This window comes from Diabrotica undecimpunctata, chromosome 6 (genome assembly GCF_040954645.1).
Source record: "Diabrotica undecimpunctata isolate CICGRU chromosome 6, icDiaUnde3, whole genome shotgun sequence".
NCBI lineage: Eukaryota > Metazoa > Arthropoda > Insecta > Coleoptera > Chrysomelidae > Diabrotica > Diabrotica undecimpunctata.
Genome location: NC_092808.1, coordinates 1,115,592 through 1,136,638, shown reverse-complemented (window position 1 = coordinate 1,136,638; position 21,047 = coordinate 1,115,592). Strand labels below are relative to the sequence as shown.

The 21,047-nt window shown below is 31.9% G+C and overlaps 1 protein-coding gene across 2 annotated transcripts in view; it reads left to right on the top strand.

Annotated features, from left to right (window-relative positions):
• Positions 1 to 21,047, top strand: part of Dhc36C (Dynein heavy chain at 36C) — a 122,905-nt gene that overhangs the window by 8,464 nt on the left and 93,394 nt on the right. For both annotated transcript variants that reach the window (XM_072533960.1, XM_072533958.1), the window contains exons 8-24: positions 1,225 to 1,388; positions 2,671 to 2,892; positions 7,029 to 7,235; positions 7,316 to 7,610; positions 8,064 to 8,306; positions 8,363 to 8,532; positions 8,811 to 8,964; positions 9,038 to 9,264; positions 13,400 to 13,601; positions 13,659 to 13,893; positions 14,015 to 14,130; positions 14,229 to 14,370; positions 15,323 to 15,459; positions 15,522 to 15,624; positions 18,641 to 18,779; positions 18,840 to 18,994; positions 19,191 to 19,336. In XM_072533960.1, coding sequence (XP_072390061.1) covers positions 1,225 to 1,388; positions 2,671 to 2,892; positions 7,029 to 7,235; positions 7,316 to 7,610; positions 8,064 to 8,306; positions 8,363 to 8,532; positions 8,811 to 8,964; positions 9,038 to 9,264; positions 13,400 to 13,601; positions 13,659 to 13,893; positions 14,015 to 14,130; positions 14,229 to 14,370; positions 15,323 to 15,459; positions 15,522 to 15,624; positions 18,641 to 18,779; positions 18,840 to 18,994; positions 19,191 to 19,336 — 3,057 coding nt within the window. The remainder of the gene's footprint in view (positions 1 to 1,224; positions 1,389 to 2,670; positions 2,893 to 7,028; positions 7,236 to 7,315; positions 7,611 to 8,063; positions 8,307 to 8,362; positions 8,533 to 8,810; positions 8,965 to 9,037; positions 9,265 to 13,399; positions 13,602 to 13,658; positions 13,894 to 14,014; positions 14,131 to 14,228; positions 14,371 to 15,322; positions 15,460 to 15,521; positions 15,625 to 18,640; positions 18,780 to 18,839; positions 18,995 to 19,190; positions 19,337 to 21,047) is intronic.

The window sequence follows — 21,047 nt, the reverse complement described above, 5'->3', positions numbered from 1 at the left end:
TCTAGCGCCTGTGCTGGAGCTTTTATTAAATTGATGCCTAGCTTTAAGAGGTACTCAAACCTTCTCCTTGCCGCTTAAGAAACTTCATCCTTGAGAAGCTCTTAAGGTTCTCACAGGGATTTATTGTTTATAAACTGGGTTCCTGATTTAAGGTTAGTCATATGAGACCAAATGATGCTTATAGTGAACGTTAAAAAGCTGCTACTAAACATTTCAACATGAAAAAAAAATCAACGCGTTACTGTAAAAAGTAAAAAAAAAGTTTCACAAATTTTGATCCGATAAACATTCCAAAATATGCAAAAGACTCAGCTTAAACATATGACGATGAGCAGGAAATGACAGAAAGAATTCGACAGACCAAGAAGAAGACGACAGAAAAGAGAGCTCAAAATAAGTGACTCTTCTTTCCAGGAATAACTGGATGAACTGCATCCCAGGACTAATTCTGGACCAAAGTGGGAATCCATGGGATTGATGGACACCATAACGTATTTCTTAAAATTCAAACACAAAAATTCCTAAGACGTTTACTGACCAAGCAGTGTTCTTTCAGGTAACGATCGCAATGGGAATCCTTTGCTATTTTATAAATAGCAGGCAACGATGCATCCAACTATACTGACCGGCCCCCAGACCCTGATTAATCTCCTTCCCATCCCACGGGGTGAAGAGTTTTGTCTCTTAATCTTGAATAACCTGATTGACACGCAGAACTCACTTTCTAGGGGCACCTGCCAGAAACATTTGTTACTGTAAACAAACAATTTGATTATGTTTATTCTCGTTCGAAGATTTTGAGATGCCATTATTAAGCGTTTTACTTTCGAATATTTATAAGACTCAAATTTAAACTTATACAGGGTGAAAGAAAAAATGCTACAATATTAGTGGCCAAAAATAAAAAATTACAAATAAAAATACAAACTTTTACCAAAGAAGAAGGAACCAAAACTGTAATATTGTAGAAATAGGCATATAATGGTCAAGAAAACTATAGAAAACTTACACAGTATCACAACTTAAAAAATAAGTATTACACTCCTATAAAGGAAAAAAACTGTAACTGAAGCGCTAAACAAAGCTCAAGGGAGAGAAAACACCACCGTTGCAGCCTACACTGACACAATTTATAAATTTTCTGGTAATAATAATATTATAAAAACGAGCTACCTATATTTTGCTACATTTACATTTTGTTACTAACCATAATTGTTTTTTTAGGCAATTGTTGATAAAATTCCTTTGGCAAACGAACACTATGTTCGTATTGAAATGTACGACATGAACCGAAACGATTTGATCAAAGCCTTGGAAGCTTCTGCTCAAAATTTCAAAGATATGTTGCTACAGAAATGCATTAAAGATTTGCAGGTACTGTGTAAAAGGTAAGTGGCTCAAAAATTTATTTAGTTTTAAACAAAACTGTTTTGGTTCGTCTGAACTACAAAATACTTTGAGAAAAATATGGTTCTCGTATTCTTTGCTTAAATAAAATAAATATAGATGGTTGTGTTTGGATTAAATTCGAATCTCTCACCATTCTTCTACACGTGTTTCAAGGTTTACCTTTCATTAGAAAGACTTGTGAGAAGACTGAACTGAAAATGAAGTCAGTGTCGATAGCGATTAAAGTAAGCTGTAAACCCAAGCTAATAAAACTTATGGGTCGATGTTAGGAATATTTATATTCCACTCATGCATCAACAATTTAGCCATGTAAATCACCATTATGTTGGTACTCATTTCGTCAAGTAAATACGATAAACAAAATAAATTGAGACGGTTGCGTTTCGAGTCAATTCGTGTTTCTCACCACTCTTCTACACTATTTACCTTTCATAAGAAAGACGTAAAAGACTGGACTGCATAGAAAAGCACCAGCTGATAGAACTTTGTCTGATCTCCACCAATTGTTGGGGGGAAAGCTTATTAAATTCCTTTCCCAGCGGGTACAGTACCAAATATTGTAGGACCATGGACTGTTAACGAGATTCCTTCGATATACGTAAGCAGACTTCACGGCGATGATTCCTTATGTGTTTGGTTTGATCGGGTTATACTTAGCAAGAAATAAACGTAATCAATCGATAGTACACATTTAATAACTATAGAATATTTACAAAACATACAGAATATTTAAATAGTGGTTTTGGGTCGCGAAAATATAGCGAAAACTAATGCACTTTTTCACTGCATTTTTTAGAGGAAGAGATCGTTAGCGTACCCAGATCGATTAACCGAAACGATTTGATCAAAGCCTTGGAAGCTTTTGCTCAAAATTTCAAAGACATGTTGCGCCGCACATTCGGCTTGTAAGTTGAGAACACAAATCACATCTGCAATTTGTTTGGCTTGAATTTTTATCTAACAGTGTCGACAGGTCGGCGTCAGTTATAACCCAAGGCCTTTATGAGGTATTTATGAGACAAATAACCTGCAGGCAAGAAGAACAGTCTGTCGCATAAGATCCAAGCCAATATTTGCGAAAATGAAAAATAAACTAATCTTAATAGAACTTGTTGGTTTTATAACACCAGCTTTGGTTAAATGTCATCCAGAGAAAACATTTCTATTGTCTTTATCCCTATCGTCTTTTTTATTATCTTCTATGCAGATCAATAATTTACATATCACATTGGATGTTTTAAATGTTTAACTAATTTACAGCATTGGTGACGAATACCAAACTATATCCGACAAAGCATTAGCAATTCCTGACGATACTCATGAACTAATTGCTACAATTCGATATGTTGCTGACGTACAAGCTATCACTCTCTTGGATCTGGAGGATAAGTTAAGAGATGTTATGAATTATATTCTATTTTTGACCGACTATGTCATCTTTACGCCGGTAGAAATGAAATTGAATAATAATGCGTTTCAATGGTGAGTAGAAATTCATTCAGTAAATTTTCCGTATTCTCTGCGATGGATCACGATTAAACGCCGTCACTGGTTTTCTTAGATTTGAACATGTTTATAGTTTACTTCATGACTAGAGCTCGGGAAAAATATGTACTTAAAAAACCCTAAAATATGCATGCAAATATGCAAATATTGAAACTATTTAATTTGTTTTATGTTAAAGTCACAAAAAATATTTATTGACATCTGTATTATTTACATCATCATATTCATTTATTCTTTGATTCATGATTAGACTTCGGCAAATATGCAAATAAAAATGTAGAAAATATGCGCATAAATATGCACGTGTTTACCCGAAAATATGCAAATATTTTACAAAATATGCATACAAATAAATAAAATCGTAAAATAGTAACAATTTTATTTAAAAAAAAAAGTGTACATAACTAAATATTTCCTACTATTCATTAAGATTTACATTTATTTTAAGTAACTACATCATTTTTAAGTATGAATAAACTTATTTAGAATTATGGTAACAATAAATGACCAAGTGGTGTTCAAAATTTTCTAACAAAAACTTGTGGCTTCTGTCTGAGTACATATATTTATATATGGAAAAACTTCGTTCAACATCAACTGATGTAACGGGAGCATTTTTCAAACTAACCAAAACATTTGGTTCTAAATTAATTGTTTCCGAAATATTTCCAGCTAGAACACTGACTACTTCAGAAAGAATATGGTAACCTTTATTTTTTTCCATAGTAGCTTCAAATTTTTTTAAAATATCTTTTCCAATATTACCTCTAACGTTCCGATAACATGACGCAAATTCTTTTATTAATGCTGTACTTTCGAACAATGACAGTTTTGGTGATTCTAACTGAGTAATTGTTTTTTGAACAAAACTAAAATTTGATTTTATAAATGAAAGTTCTTATTGAAGCAAGTTACTCTGAAAAGTTTGTTTAGAATCCAAAAGAGATTGGGAACTTTCATCTGTTAACGTATCAATTATGTTCTTTATTTTAACAAAATGATCTGTATAAAAATTAGCTGCTTCTAACCATGTTCCCCATCGCGTTAAAATAGGTTGTGGTGGAAGAGGAATGTTAGGTAGCATTTCTTTATAAAGTTGAATTCTTATAGGAGATTTAAGAAATACTTTTTTGACACTGGATATCATGGTATTTACAAGAGGAAACTTTTTTCGTATTTCCTCTGCAACTCTGTTTAATCCATGCGCTACACAAGTAACATGTATTAAATCTGGGAAAAATATTTTTACATTTTGTCCTGCTTTCACCATATAAGGAGCAGTATCCGATAAAATAAGCAGTAATTTATTAGAAGGAATAGTTGTCGGAAGAAAAAAAGTTGCTAATGTTTCTTGTATAAAACGCGAAATTGTTAAAGCATTTGTTTTCTCAAGTTGCTGGCATGAAATAAGATGAGATTTTGGTAAGGTATCTTCTTTAAGAACACCAATCAATAAATGAGCAATATACTTTCCTGGGGAATCAGTGGTTTCGTCTACAGATATGTAAAAATAATTATCTGCAATTTCTTCCTTAATATTAATTAACTCCGACGAGTATAGCCCGTTCACATTATTTCTTCTTAGAGACCGATCACTTGGAACATTAAGTTTGCAATATTTTTTTAGAAACGAACTAAAATTTACATTTGCTAATTTTAAAAGCGGTATGTTTGCAGACACTAATGCGCGACACAAGTCTTCATTAAAAGTTTCTTGCTCATCTAATTTTTTTGAAGTAGATTGGAAACATTTAGCCATTGAAGTTTGATGTTTTCCTCCTATTTTTCCTTTTTTTGCAATGTGTGAAGCAGTTCTCACATGTTGGTCTATCTGAAATTTCTTCTCACATGCTATCTATAAATAAAAATAACAACCTTTATTTTAACCCAACCTTTAAAATATAAAAATATACAAGGTGTTTTTGGTTAATCAAATAACTGGTTTGGAAAAAAAAAACACTCGCTAACTGTTTTAAATGCAGTATTAATCCACAAATTAGTTTTTGTTACTAACCATTAGTACATCATATAACTTATTTTAAAATTCAACAAAAGTTTTTTTTTTGTTAATTCAATTACAATAAAAATAATTGTGTTTTAGAATAGCTGACTTCATAAAAAAAAGTAAAGGTGAAAAATTTTTCTAAATACACACCATTGTATTGTACCATGGACAATTTTTTCTCACTAAAGGAAGCTATTTTTCATTTAAAAACAACCTACGAGTACTAAATTTCAAGTAAATACGTTTATTGGTTTTAAAGTTATTGTTGTTATTAACTAAAAGAATTTAATTTTTTTTAATTTTAACACCCTGTATCTCGAAAAGTAAATAAGTTTGACCCCTCATTAACTATATCGTTTTGTTCAATTTTTCGAGAAGTATCTACAGTCAAACGTTGTAAGTGTCATTTGGAAATACCCTGTATGTATGAAATATTAGATATTTAATAGAAAATATTAGATACTTACAATTTTGCCACAGACTGAACAGTAGATTTTTGCCATATCCAAAGACAGCTCTTTATAAGGTTAAATCCAAGTTGAAGCACTGGTTGTTTTAGGCATTATAAAATCACAATCTTCCTTTTTGTTACGCACAACGAGTGTTTACGCTTTGAATATCAAAACAAGAATGATTTACAAATCTGAGCATCAAATTAGAAATGTTTAGGTACCTAATTCAATAAACTGGGAGATTTTGGAAAATCCCTAAATTAGGAACAAAACTATTAGCCGTTTACCTGCTGTTAAGATACAATAAATTGTAGATAGATTTGGGGATTAGATCATAAAATGCAAATGAGCGAACCCTTAGTAATTATCCAATAACTGAATGCCTCAGTGACCGAGACTTTCTAAGAATGTTGAGGGCTACTTAAATTGATCTTCTTTGAAATTGTAAATGTTTTGTACCTGTAGAGATTACGTACTTAGATCATTTCTTGATCAAAATGACTACAAAATTTTATACAAGAATTGAAATAAATTGGTATGTTTAAAAATTTTCAAATACAGTATAAAAATCTGAACTTTTATGCACTTTATGCAAACTTTTATACAAATATGCCAAAATATGAAATATTTGCATAAAATATGCACAATATGCAAAATATGCAATATGCATATTTGCCGAAGTCTATTCATGATCATTCAATTCATCATCATCATCATTCTTTATTATACTATTATTACAGTTAAAACTATACAGGGATGGGCATAAGTCAGTTAACCCATTTGCATACCAAATAAAAAAAACTAAACAGAAAACTAATTTATTGATTTGATTAATTATTAAAGTAATTATGGTTTTAAAGTTACTGTTTATGTTCAAACTACAGACCACGTTCCTCAATGCACCTATGACACCGCTTATATACGCTGTTGCAGGTTTTATCAAAGAATTCTGGGTTGTTGCGGAGTGCATCGAATTCCTCTTGAATTCTTGTTTTCAAATGTTCAATATCACGTAATGGGGTGGCGAACACTTTGTTTTTGAGTACCTCACAGAGCAAAATCGCATGGCGTTATGTCTGGTGACCGTGCTGGCCACTCAATGTCAAATTCGGCATTCAGGTATTCGCGAACTGCAAGTCCGAAGTGCGGAGGAGCGCCGTCTTGTTGAAAATAGCGAATATCTGCAAACTCTGGGTTATTTTCCAAAGTACCCTTTAAATCAATAGGCAGTTCAAGATAATTTTCTGCATTTACGCTGCTTTCAAAAAAATACGGACCAACTATACCACCGGCGTGATGTCCAGCCCACACTGTTACTCCAGGAAGATTTAACTCATGAGCAATGGTTTCGTGAGGGTTTTCATCTGCCTAGTAAACACAATTGTGTCGGTTAATCTGTCCGTTTAGTTTGAACTACGCCTCATCACTCCAAAAAATTAGCTTATAAAATTGTGCATCGTCATCTGCGCAACCAGTATACCACTCGCAATGCGATGTGCATTGAGTATATGCACTTTTAATAAATGCATATGCATTTATACAATTTATCCAAAATATATAAATTTCCCGAGCTCTATTCATGACAAATGTTGTGAGGATCACTCAGAAAATATAATTTTGTTTTGTATTCGATATAATTAAGTGAATATTTTCAGGTACTTATACATGTCCAAAGTCTTGGAAGAACACCGACAAATGGTAGACCAGAAAATGGAAGAGTTTCAACAACTCCTCGCACAGAAAATCAAGAAGTTTAATGAAGAACTGGAAATATACGCCAAAATGGTGGACGAATTACAGCACAACGGTAACATTGAAGATCTTCCGAAGTACCATAAAAAAGCTACAAAGCTTGACGAAAGGTAAATACATTTTACCTATTCTATTAGTTTCGCCTTGAAACTTTAACTGTTTGTAAAACATTACAATTGACTAATTTTAGACTCATCACTGCCATGGAGAAAATCGATAGCTTTAATGAAGAAGAAGCTGCTTTTGGCTTCGAACTTTCGCAGTATCCCATGAGAAAACAAATACACGACAAATTAAGTCCTTACAAAAAGTTATACGATAATTCAGTGGAATTTTTAAACAAATACGACTTGTGGATGAAGTCCAGAGTAGGCAGTTTTGATCCAGATGAAATTGAGACTGATGTTGGTACTTATTATCGAAACGTTTATAAGCTAGAAAAGATCTTTTCGGAGAAACCAGCCACCCTAGAATTGGCTACTACTGTAAGTTTACAAACATTTTTTTTACAAAATCGACAATATTTTGTGTGTTATGTCTTATTTTATCTTGTTATTAGATGGTTTTATCTTGTTTTTGTGTTATTTTGTTTTGTTACTATTTCTCGTTGGGTTTTCTCTTCTTTTATTTCTCTTATTTTCCTTTCAGTTTCTGTTTTGTATACATTTTGTTTTGTTTTAGGTTCGAGAAGCAAATCGAAGAGTGTTTGGATCTTTATTTATCTTGTTTTTGTATTGCTTTGTCGTGATTTGCCTTGTATTACTTCATATTGTGTTGTTTTATCTTGTTTCTTCCTTGTTCTATTTTGTTTTGTATAATTTATGTCTTGTTTTGTATTGTTTTTTTGTCGTTTTATCCTGTTATTATCTTGTACTTTGTTTTGTTTGGTTATGTCTTGTTTTTGCAAGATGTTTTTATTTTATTTTGTTCAATTTTAGGTCAGGGAGCAAATAGAAGAATTTAAGGAGCATATGCCGATCATCCAAACCTTGGGCAATCCCGGAATGAAGGAGCGCCATTGGGAAAAAGTGTCTGAAATCGTGGGATTCCCCATAACCGTAGATGAAAACCTAACACTGGAGAAAATTATCGATTACGGATTGGACGATTATTACGAGAAATTTGAAGCCATATCCGAGGCAGCTACTAAGGAAAATAACTTAGAGAAGAATTTGTCCAAGGTAAGTTGGTTTATTAAATATAGTATTGATATTATATCATTAATATATTGTGATAGATGCTGCACGAATGGGAAGATATTGAGTTTAGTGTTTTGATGTATAAAGACACTGGAACATATATTATCTCGGCTGTGGATGACATTCAAGTACTTTTAGATGACCATATTGTCAAAACACAGACTATGAAAAATTCACCATACATCAAACCATTCGAAAAAGAAACATTGTAAGTGTATTTAAAGCCTAATTTTGCTATTTGCTTTTTCTTGTAGCAATACCCTGTGTGATGTTCAATTGTGCTACACTTCCATTGAGCATTATACTTTTCTAATGGAAGCTTTTGTATATATATTTTCCAATTGGTTACACCACAAGTTATAATTTTTGTTGTAATTGCCTCACATGTATATTTTAAAACTTTTACATAAACAAAGAGACTTACATAAAATGTTATTTAATGTCTAAAATACTTTATCTGGCCTTTAATAAGTGTTTCTTTAAAAGAGCCTGGGAACAAAAGTTGCAATTGCTACAAGAAATCATGGATGAATGGTTAAAGGTTCAGTCCACTTGGATGTACTTGGAGCCCATATTTTCCTCACCCGATATCCAACAACAGATGCCAGAGGAGGGAAGAAGATTTAGCGCTGTTGATAAGGTACGTCATTTAATTTATTTTCGTATTGGGTCATTTTGAGATAGTATTCGGTTTCTCTGCATTATGTATTTAGATCTGGAGGGACCTAATGAAGACAGTATACAGCGATCCCAGGGTACTAGCTGTTGCTGAGATCGACAAGATGGCTGAAAGGTTGAAAAAGTGCAACAATTTATTGGATTTAATTCAAAAAGGACTTAATGATTATTTAGAGAAGAAGAGATTATTCTTCCCTAGATTTTTCTTCTTATCCAATGACGAGCTACTAGAAATTTTGTCTGAGACGAAAGATCCCACAAGGTAATTAAAAAATTACTTAATTTCAACAGAATTTTCAGTAACGATTTAATAACATTTAAAGTTTGAAAAGATTTCAATAAAATATCAAATTTTCAAGGATATTTCGACTATAATTAAATAAAATTTCAAAACCATTTCAGTACAACGTCAACATAATTTTCATAATATTTTAACCTTGCAGTCGTAGCGCCTCTTTTGAAAACACATTTAATAGCGCCGGGTTCACCAGACCCGATATATAAATATAATAGATATATATATATATATATATATATATATATATATATATATATATATATATATATTTATATATATATATATATATTTTTATATATATATATATATATATATATATATATATATATATATATATATATATATATATATATATATTTATATTATGTTCACCGACGAAGCAACTTTTACCAGACGAGGGGTTTTTAATTGGCGAAATAGTCATTATTGGGAAGAAGAAAACCGGCATGCTATTAAAGCTAGACATTTTCAGCATGAGTTTAAATTGAATATTTGGTGTGGCATTATAGGCGACCAACTACTAGGGCCTTATGTTCTTCCTCCGAATTTAAATGGAGATTCTTATTTATTCTTTTTGGAAAATACTCTTAGTGATATTTTAGATGATCTGCCACTGGATGTAAGAAGAAAAATGTGGTTTATGCAGGATGGAGCGCCACCTCATTTTTCATTAGCTGTTAGAAATAATCTTAATGACGTATTTCCTTAACGATGGATTGGCAGAGGCAGTGATTTTCAATGGCCACCAAGAAGTCCTGAGTACAACCCGCTAGATTTTTATTTTTGGGGACATATGAAGTCCTTAGTTTATGCCAATGAAATTAATACACGAGACAAACTTTGGAGATACATTCAAAATGCAGCTAATCTTATAAGGGGACAGAATAATATTTTTTTTAACGTCCGAAAATCCTTTATAAACATAATTAGAAAAGGCATAGAAATCGGAGGAGATCATGTAGAACATTTAGTTTGAGTTTTTGTGAGTTCTTTTAAGTTAAAGTGTGTTTAGTTTTGATTTATCGTCAAAACGGAAACCTTACGTTAGTTGCAACTTTGTTTATTAGTTTTGTTTGGGAAAGTATGTACTTACTATTTCTTTCTTATTTTTACATTTAATATTTTTCTGTTACGGTACTGTAATGTGATCTAATATAATGCTATGTATTCTAACGACTTTGGTAAAATATATTGTTTCCTGTTATTTCGTAAAATTGCTAAACTGGTTGTCTCATGTATTATGTTTTAAGTACGGAGAATTTGACTTCTCTTTTGTATTCTGTGTCACAAAGATGCAGACAAGTGTACGGTTTCGTATTACAGTCACAATTAACTTAAATTATCGCATTCAAAATCATAATACAATAGGGTGATTTATTGATGTACCCTCTTCCACCCAACGGTCAAAAGATTAATATTTGGCCCAATAGCCATATTTTGGTCCAAATAACCTGTCCTTAGTCTATGTCCTAATAGTTATTTAAATCGCATTTCTTCATTAGTAAAATGATTGTGACGAGGCATTTCAATAAAAAAAAGTAATGGTTACTTTTAAAAAATGCAACATTACACTACATTGTCACATCAAAAATAATTTACTCTGAACAAATGACATTTACCAACAACAATTATCTGACAGTCCAAAGCATACTTTTCATAAATGAAATAATATTTGAAATCCTTTTTTAAGACTCTAAGCAGTTCGACTGCGTTTTTATCGAAAACGGTTGAAATTATCATGTTTAAACAAGAGTATTAATTTTACGTAAAAATGATGTTTACGTCATATTTTCTAATAAAAATTACTAAAAAGTTTCATCAGAAAAAGTGTCTCAATTTGATCATTAGGAATGATCCACGTGGCGCCCTCTATGACAAAACGTAAAATTGTAAATAAAATACTATTTCTTGTCTAAGATTATGTCTCTGTGCCAATTTTGATAGCAATTTATAAATATACAGGGAAACTATTAGCAAAAAACGAAAAACAAAAATTAACTTTAACACCCTGTATCTTTTTTCTCAGCAACATTTTATTAAGGCATATTTGGCTCAATAGCCATATTTTGGTCCAAATAACCTGTCCTTAGTCTACGTCCCAATAGTTATGACTCACCCTGTATAATATATATATATATATATATATATATATATATATATATATATATATATATATATATATATATATATTTAATTTTTTTTGCCTTTATTAATTAAATACCTTCTTATAAATACATTTATGTGAATATGATATTGAATAATTGATTGATTTATTGATTGTAAATTCGACTATTGTATTTAGTATACCATCAGAAATAAATAAACTCCGTCATTCTGCAGGTGTATTTGACTGTTTTGCCACTCCTCCAACTCCAGCTAAATAAGTAATTATATCCTTCCTGTGGGTTTTTTCTCTTGTCAAAGCCAAACTGTGTTTCCACCACACTGTCCCATCTTTAGCGGTAAAACGAGGTATTCGTGTGTTTTTCGGTTCACAACTTTCATCATCAGAATTGGAAGAAGAAGCCTCCTGTTCGGTATTCGATGACTCAGATTGGACTCCGCAATGGCTGAAGTTGTCGGTCTCCGAAAAATCATCTTCTAAATCAATCTCTATTTCACTGTCAGATGGTACTTCTTCCAGTAGACGAGGAAGTCTGACTTGCTGGGCCTCGAAACCCATTATCTGCAAATAATTATTGTCATGGTTATAAAATACAATGTAAAGAAATTATTCGAGTATATAGCATACTATTTAATCAAGTTGTAACAGTAAATAAACAAATAAAAGTTAAAATACTCACCAAAAAAGTAAAAACTGATTTGGTAGCGCTGGGTCTCTTGAACCCGACGTATCCACTTTACAAAAAACAAGAGATCGTAGTACCCTGTTCGAACGCCTGAGTTGTACTGCTGGAGAGAAGTTAGGAACATAGCTGGATGGTTTTGTTCACAGCGCTGCTGCCAACGGAGTTTTATGTAGTTAAAGGTAGATTCGGGTTTTACAGACCCGGCGTTACTACCGCAGAGTTAAAAACAATTTTTATATAATTTCATTAAAATTTAAATAAAATATCTAAATTTTTAAGAGATTTTAATAATTTTCAACAAAAATTAAATGAAACTTCACCAAAATCTAAAGATTTGCAGAAAACATCAATTTTTCAATAAAACTTCAATATCAATTCAACAAAATTTCAATACAGCTTTGACATGAACACAATTTTAATCACAATTTCAAAAGAATTTCGACATTTCAATAAAAAAATTAGAAATTTAGAATGCTCTTCTAACAATTTTCAATAAAATTAAATAAAAGCTAAAATTAAAAACATTTTAATAAAACAACAATTTTTCAGTAAAATTTCAATTATTACTTAGTAAAATTTGAACATAACAAATTCAATATCACGAAACACAATTTTTGTAATAATTTCAATATAATTTTGATAAAATTCCTTTATTACATTACAATTTTTAATAAAAATTTAATAAAATTTTAATAAAATGTAAAACTTGAATAAATTTTAACAAAATTTAAATATAACAATTTTAATATCACTCAACGCAATGTTTGTAATAATTTCGATATAATTTCAACAAAATTATGATAAAATTTGTTCAAAATTTTAAGAAATCTTTAATAATTTTCAATAAAAATTACATCAAATTTCAATAAACTGTAAAATTTAAAAATATTTCAATTAAATTTCAACTCTAATTCAATAAAATTGCATATAACAATTTCAATATCATTCATCGCAATTTTGGTAACAATTTCGTTTTAATTATAATAAAATTTTAATAAAACCCCTATAAAATTTCAAGGAATCTTTAATAATTATTAATAAAAATTAAATAAAGTTTTATTAAAATGAAAAATTTGAAAAGATTTCAATAAAATTTCAACTTTAATTCATTAAAATTTCAATAAATCTATTTATAATAATTTTTAAAACGAAAATCTAATCCTAAAAATAAACGTATTATTAATGAGATTTGTGTTGAAACGCCTTTAATTATAGTAGATACCATTGAAATTATTTTAATAAAATATCAACCTTAATTTAAAAAATTAGTTAATAAAATTTTTTTTAAGGGTCCAGCCACATCTTAAGAAGTGTTTCGAGGGCATAGCAAAACTAACATTTACCGAAGAGCTAGATGTAACACATATGAAATCAAGCGAAGATGAGATAGTACCACTAGTAGATGTTATCCAAACTGCTCTTGCAAGAGGTCAAGTGGAAAAATGGCTTGTAGAACTTGAGGCTGACATGAAGAAATCCGTTCATAATATGGTTAGTACAATGTGCCTTATATAATATTTGTATCGCATATATTTATTTTTGTTTCAGGTGAAATCGTCTATAATTGACTATCCGCTAAGGCCCAGAGAGCAGTGGGTGCTGAAGTGGCCAGGGCAGTGCATTCAAAGTGTGGGATGTACGTTCTGGACTACAGAGGTCACTGCTGCTATTGATCGCGGAACTAGCGCTTTGCAGGAATATTTGGCGAAATGTAACCATCAAATCGCCAAAATTGTCGATTTGGTGAGAGGAAAACTTAATGCTCAAAATAGGATTACTTTGGGTAGGTACCACATTATTAAAGATAAAAACATCGGTTTTTTCGCTGGAAAAAATAAGCCTAATTTTGTGGAACTATCTTTGTAGTTTATGAAACCATCCATTCTAATTTATTAAATTTTTAGGAGCTTTAGTTGTGTTGGACGTGCATGCCAGAGATGTCCTCTCCGGCCTTATTACAGATAGCGTGAAAAACGTACACGACTTCAAATGGTTGTGTCAACTGAGGTATTATTGGGAGGTAACTTAAATTTTTATTTAGCTAAAACCTATTTTTTTACATAACCTAAGAATCTTTGTTATATTAAAATACTTTTTTTACATTTTTTTATGATTCAGAACGACCAGATGGTAACTTCTATGATTAACTGTACCTTAAAGTACGGATATGAATATTTAGGAAATACAACAAGACTTGTAGTCACACCGCTGACTGATAGGTGCTACAGAACATTGTTTGGAGCTTTACATTTACATTTAGGTGAGTTTTTTGGGAAGTCATATTAGGCAAGATACTGGTATAAGAATCTACTGGTCATATTGGACGATATAGATAAGAAAGAAACATTACAGCAAATAAATAGAGGTCAAAAGGCATCAAGACTCACGCAAAGAAGATATTTTATTTTTTACACGTTCTATTTGCTCCAGCCATTATTTTCATATCATCTGCGTAGTAAACCTTACCTATTTGTTCTGTAGGTTGCATCCCAGGTTCAGCTCTTATGTTGGTGTATCAGGAACATTTTTTATTTGAACTATCTAAAATAACTTTGTCACTTCCATTTGAAATTCTTTTTTAATTTCACTTTTAACAGTTTTGGAAATGAATTCATCCTTATGAGAAGCGATGTAATTTTTGGTTTGGTTTTGGTGGTACTAGTGTCGATTTTAAGATTTCATTCAACTTTAAAGGCATCGTTAGTTTTTCAGCTAGTTCTTTTTGTCATATTTTAATACCTTGTGGCGATATGGTGTCTGGATTTGAGGACTTACTGTTGTATAATTTGTTTCTTCTCATTGCGCCGTCTCCTTTCGAAGGTTGGCGATCCAAATGGCAATTGTAGTTTTGCAAACTGCTGCGCGAAAGATTTCTGCGGATGAGCGGTCAAAACATCTCCTCAGGTCTTTCAGCCACTAGTTCTGGCGTTTTCCTACTGATCTTTTGCCTTGTACTTTTCCTTCCAGTATAACTTGAAGTAATTCATATCTTTCGCCTCTCAGCACATGACCCAAGTATTGCATTTTCCTCTCTTTGATTATTCTTAGTAATTCTTTTTGTTTACACATGCGACGAAGTACCTCAACATTAGTAACTCTTTGTACCCATGGAATCCTCAACATTCGTCTGTATATATACATCATAATTTGTTTAGCAATTTCTTTTAATTCATAGATTTATCTTGTTTCTGTCTAAACAACTGTTTCCACAGGTGGAGCTCCGGAAGGCCCAGCTGGTACGGGAAAAACGGAAACAACAAAAGATTTGGCGAAGGCGGTAGCCAAACAATGCGTTGTTTTCAATTGCTCTGATGGTTTGGACTATATAGCTTTGGGAAAATTCTTTAAGGTACCTTCAGTTTTGATTCAAAACGAATTTTTTGTTGTAAACTAATTTTTTGTCGACTGTAGGGTTTGGCGTCTTGTGGAGCCTGGTCTTGCTTTGACGAATTCAATAGAATTGATCTGGAAGTACTTTCTGTAGTAGCTCAACAGATATTAACTATACAGCGAGGTAAGTAGACGTGTCAAAATATTATATAACTAAAAAAATAGCTTTTAAATATACATAGCGATAGTTTGATGACCAATTGAGTATCTTATGGCACAGAAGCTCTACTAATTTTAAAAAACGATTAGAGGAACCGCGGTAATTTCGGACCTCTGCTGATAATTCGGACCCCTAGTGCAGTTTCGTACCGAGGTGCTGCTGTCAATTGGAAAACAGCGTAAACCTTTCCTTGGCATTGCCGAATGTGAGGCTCTGCCGATGTTCAGTTAGTGACTGATTTTAGACAGTGACGAGTGTTTTTATTTTTGTGACTCATGGAATATGACAACTAGAATAGACAACTATACTATCTAACGAGTGGATGCCTTTACATATCTCGGCACAGAAATCAATCAGAAGAACTCCGTAAGTAGCGAAATTAATGCACGTATTTCCAGCGGGAATCGTACATACTATGCTAATAAAAGATTGATGACATCGAAATTTTTAGAAAAAAGAACCAAAATGACTGTCTACAGAACACTGATTAGACCCGTAGTAACCTATGGATGTGAGTGAAACTTGGGTAATGACGAAAAAAGATGAAGCCCAACTCAGGACATTCGAGAGAAAAATACTGAGGAAAGTATATGGCCCGGTACAACAGGAAGATGGCACATGAAGAATCAGGAGAAACGACGAGGTTAATGAGTTAAATGAAGGTTATGACATTGTAAGATTTGTGAAAAGTCAAAGACTGTCATGGCTGGGACATGTGCAGAGACAAAACGATGCAAAAACAACAAAGAAAATATTACAATGGAAGCCCATAGGAAGGCAAAAAAAGGAAGGCCCAGAACGAGATGGTTGGATGACGTGGAAGACGACCTGAAAACAATGAACATAAGACAATGGAGAAGAATGGCACAAGAGAGATCTGAATGGAAGGACATAGCCAGACAGGCAAAGACCCATCCAGGGTTATGATGCCAAAAGAAGAAGAAGAAGAAGACTCATGGAATATTTGCAGTGTTTTTGTTTATTATTTCCTATGATAGTTCTCGTGAAGGTAAGAATTTAATACTAACGTATGGAGAACAGTAAGAATATGGAGAACCAATAAAAGCAGCTTTTGTTAGGGCAGGAAAGCCTACTGTCTTGCCTCCTGAAGTGGAGGAACAGTTGGTTAAGTTTTGTTTGGTTATGGAATCTACATTTTTTGGTTCGACTAGGCGAGACCTTCGGTGGATGGCCAATCAACTGGCTGAAAGGAATTACATAACGCACCCTTTTGTTAAATACAACATGGCAGGTAAAACGTGGCTAGACCTATTCATGAAAAGGCATAAGGGCTGACTTTCAATTCGTCGACTTCAAAAAGGCAGATACGCTCCCTTACATAAGGAGAAAAAGGTGCCTTAATAACAATTATAGTCTGTATGAGTGCTGGTGGCGACTATGTTCCACCCATGATGATATTTCCTCGGAAATATATGAATACTTAAATACAAAAAGGAATTTCCTAAGGTGATGTCTTTCACGTGCAGCCATCAGGGCGGATTACAACAGAACTGTTTACAAAATGGTTCGACCATTTTTTGAGCACTACAAAACCTACAACTGAATTCCCTGCTCTCCTAGTCTTTAACGGGCATTCAAACCACAATGGATGTTAATAAACAAATGCCCTTTAACAACATTTGACGTAATGGAGCTGTTTGGTAAGACCTACATAAAGTGTCAAACGACTGTATATCTAATGATCCTGTTGAAATTTCTTTGAACAACACACTTGATAAGGAAAATTCTGAATCTTCTTAGCTGCTGACACATTCTCCTTCATGGGTTGCACACGAACAAGCGTTCACCTTAACTCAGTTGGAGTTGAGGTGCACCTGCTCCCCGAACTCTGCTATTCCCCTTATCAAGTTCTCTGTCAAATCCTTTTTCAGTTTACACATGCCCCTTTCAAATCTTGCCTGTTTCCAAACTGATAAAAAATCATCTGGAAGAGGCAACAAACCCTGCAAGTTTGCCATAATCACTTCGTCTTCTTATAAAGCAGGAAGCCGTAAAGGAAGTATAAAAGTTAATTGTTTTTACTTATCCAACCAATTGTCTGCTGCCTAAATAGGTCTTGCTAGAAATTACTAAAAAGGTTCTGTCAGGAAAAAAGATCAAACTCATAAAGACGCCAAAGGAAAATGGAAGAAGACTGGAACAAAAAAGAAGATGTTAGAGGATGAAAATAAAGAAGACTTCTAGAAAAAGTGTAAAAGGCATAAACCTAACCCTCAGGTCAACAGAAAATTAGATTTCGAGATACACAAGGGATCTTCATCTGAGGAAGACGATCATTTGTCTCTGAAATAAGTCTCTTCAATCGGATTTGTTGTAGGACTAGGACAAACACTGAATGAATCGATTGTGATGTGCATGTTCTGTAACGAACAATGGTCCAAGTTAGTGATGGGTGAACAGTGGATCAAATGCCTAATGTGTCAGTGTTGGAAACATGTTGATTGTACCAGTGCGGAAAAATATAATTACATATGCGATTTCTGCCAGTAAACTAGATTCAAACTTAAAACAATAATAGGCCTACGGCTTTAAAAAAAACTACTATATTTTGATATTTTTGTATTTAAGTCACTTAAAAGTCAGATTTGTACATAGTTTATCAATCTATTTTAAAAATGAAATAAATTTATATATTTATTTAAGTGTGAATTATTTCTACACCAGTCACATTAGATTTCTAGGGTGTACAAAATACGAGGAAAAGAGGGGTCCAAACTTACAGCACTTTTTTAAGTTCCTGTTTTGTGAACTTTTGCAAAAATTAGCAGATTTATATAATATATACTTTTAGAATATTTCAAATTAAGAAAAGTTATTTCTAGATAATGTTAGTTTAGTTTTTTTCTTAAATTGGAATTCAAACTACTTTAGTATAAATGTTATTAAGTAAAAACCAATTGGGGGTCCGAATTTGCCGCCTTTCCTCTAGTATTAGCAATAAGCAAATGATTATTTGTAGGAATTAATTCTGGATGCGAGAAACTTCTCTTTGAAGGTACAGAATTGATTTTGGATCCCACTTGTGCTGTTTTCATTACCATGAATCCGGGCTATGCAGGAAGATCGGAATTACCCGACAATTTGAAGGCTCTTTTCAGGTACATATAGTTTATTTTGAATAACAGAGAATGTAAATAAGCCTTTTTTATTTTATCTAGATCTGTTGCTATGATGGTTCCAGATTATGCACTCATTTCGGAGATAGAACTGTATGCTTCTGGATTCCTGACTGCTAAACCTCTTTCGATAAAGATAGTGGCCACCTACAGACTCTGCTCAGAACAGTTAAGCTCCCAACATCATTATGATTATGGTAAGTACCTTGATTTCTTCCTCTTATTTATTCCAGAATTTAGACATCAAAATCTAGTTCATTGTTTGATGACGCACCCTATACTACTTTGTTAACTAGTAATATTAAATTGAACAAATTTGACGTTACTGCAAAAGCATCTTCTTTAGTTATTTATTAAATGATTCAATGATGATACAAATTCATATTTTTGTAGGTATGAGAGCTGTAAAGTCAGTGCTCAGGGCAGCCGGTGCCTTAAAACTGAGATATCCAAAAGAAAAAGAGGATATTCTGGTACTTCGTTCCATTATCGATATAAATTTGGCCAAGTTTTTGGAACAAGATGTGCCATTATTCGAGGTAATAGAATCTTATAATTATCGTAACAGATCTTCGTAACTAATTATTTGCTCTTCCTTGAGAGTCATTTCGTTTTTATTGTATTCTATTGATGCTACGTTTTTTTAACTAAAATAATTTCCTCGTTGGATGAAATTTCTTTTTTTATGACACATTTTTACCTTTATTTTAACTACTTCCCTTAAAATTCCTGTTTTATTTAACATTCTGACTCGCTGTAGCAACCACATGGCAACAAATTTTTTTTAAAGCTTATTGTAATGCTCAATCATTGCGTAACTCTTTTCTTGATTTTGAAGTACTGCTCAATGATGTTATAGCTGACTGTTTGTCTCTTAATAAGCACTGTCTTATATCTGATAAGCTACATACTATCTATATTAAGGGCTTTCAGATGGTTACTGGATTTTGCAGTTTATAAATTAATTATAGTTTCCTATAATTTGTGGACTGTTTACAAATTTCCATAATTTTTCAAAATATTACGAAAATATCCTAAATTTTTCCTAGTTTTTTAGTATTTTTAGATATTTTACTCAATTAAACTCAATTTCGTATGAGGTACCACAAATTTTTTACCCCTTAGTAAGTATCCTTACTTTTTCAAAATATCACGTTAACGTTTTTTTAGGTCTTAAAATTTAGTATTATCAATTTTATGAAATTTTCCAAGATTTGTTTACAATTTTATACACTTCCCAAATTTTTCATAAATTTGCTCACCTTTACAATCTTTTGCATTTTTATTTTTACAATGCAACTTCTATTTGTTAAATTTTTAAACAATTTTATTTCAATTTTGTATATATATATATATATATATATATATATATATATATATATATATATATTCATTTGTAGCTTATTCACGCTTTTTCAGAAATTTTAAATAGTTTTGCACAATAATGTGGAATTTTACTCAATTTTTTTTTACACCTTAGTACAATATCATACAAAGTATTACAATTTTTTTTAAAAATTTCTTTATTTTGAGATTTACGAAATTTTCCAAATATTTTTGTCAGTTGTCACAAGTTAATAGACAGTCAAATTTTCCATAAATTTTCTTACGTTATAACCTATAGCGCATCCACCAAAATGTGGAATCAAAATAAAAACACGATTTTAATGTTTTTTTTTTGTTTCTTTATTATATTTATAAGCTTTTTAGTACGAACTAACGAAATAAAAACTCAAAATAAAAATTATCTTAGGTGTATACAATCAAATAAAGATGTTTAATCAGTCGCAATTTGCAACCATCTTACCTTTTCTTAACTTCAAATAAATAGAGCAAATGCTACAATTATCAGATTAAAAAAAACTCGTACTCAGTAAGCCGTGGAAGTGAAACATAGAGCTTTGCTTGTGTTGACTGACAATTGTCACGACTGAAATTTTATCCACCTAAACTTAGCTGTTGTTCAGTTCATTTGAAGCAATTTTGAGCTAAAGCAAGTTAATTACTATTTAAATGGGAATAAGCCACAATTAAAGGTTAAAATACGTTTATTGACGTTTCAATTTCCACTTCGGAAATCGTTCTCAAAATACAAACATTAGTAAATTAAACAAATTTTGTTTTTGTTACTTAGTGAAAAATTCTTCTAATAATTTAATTTTATCTGACTCATCTATATTGACAATTCAGACATACATTATACATTTTAAAGTAGACGACTTTAAAATGATATTGCCAATATTGTTGAGT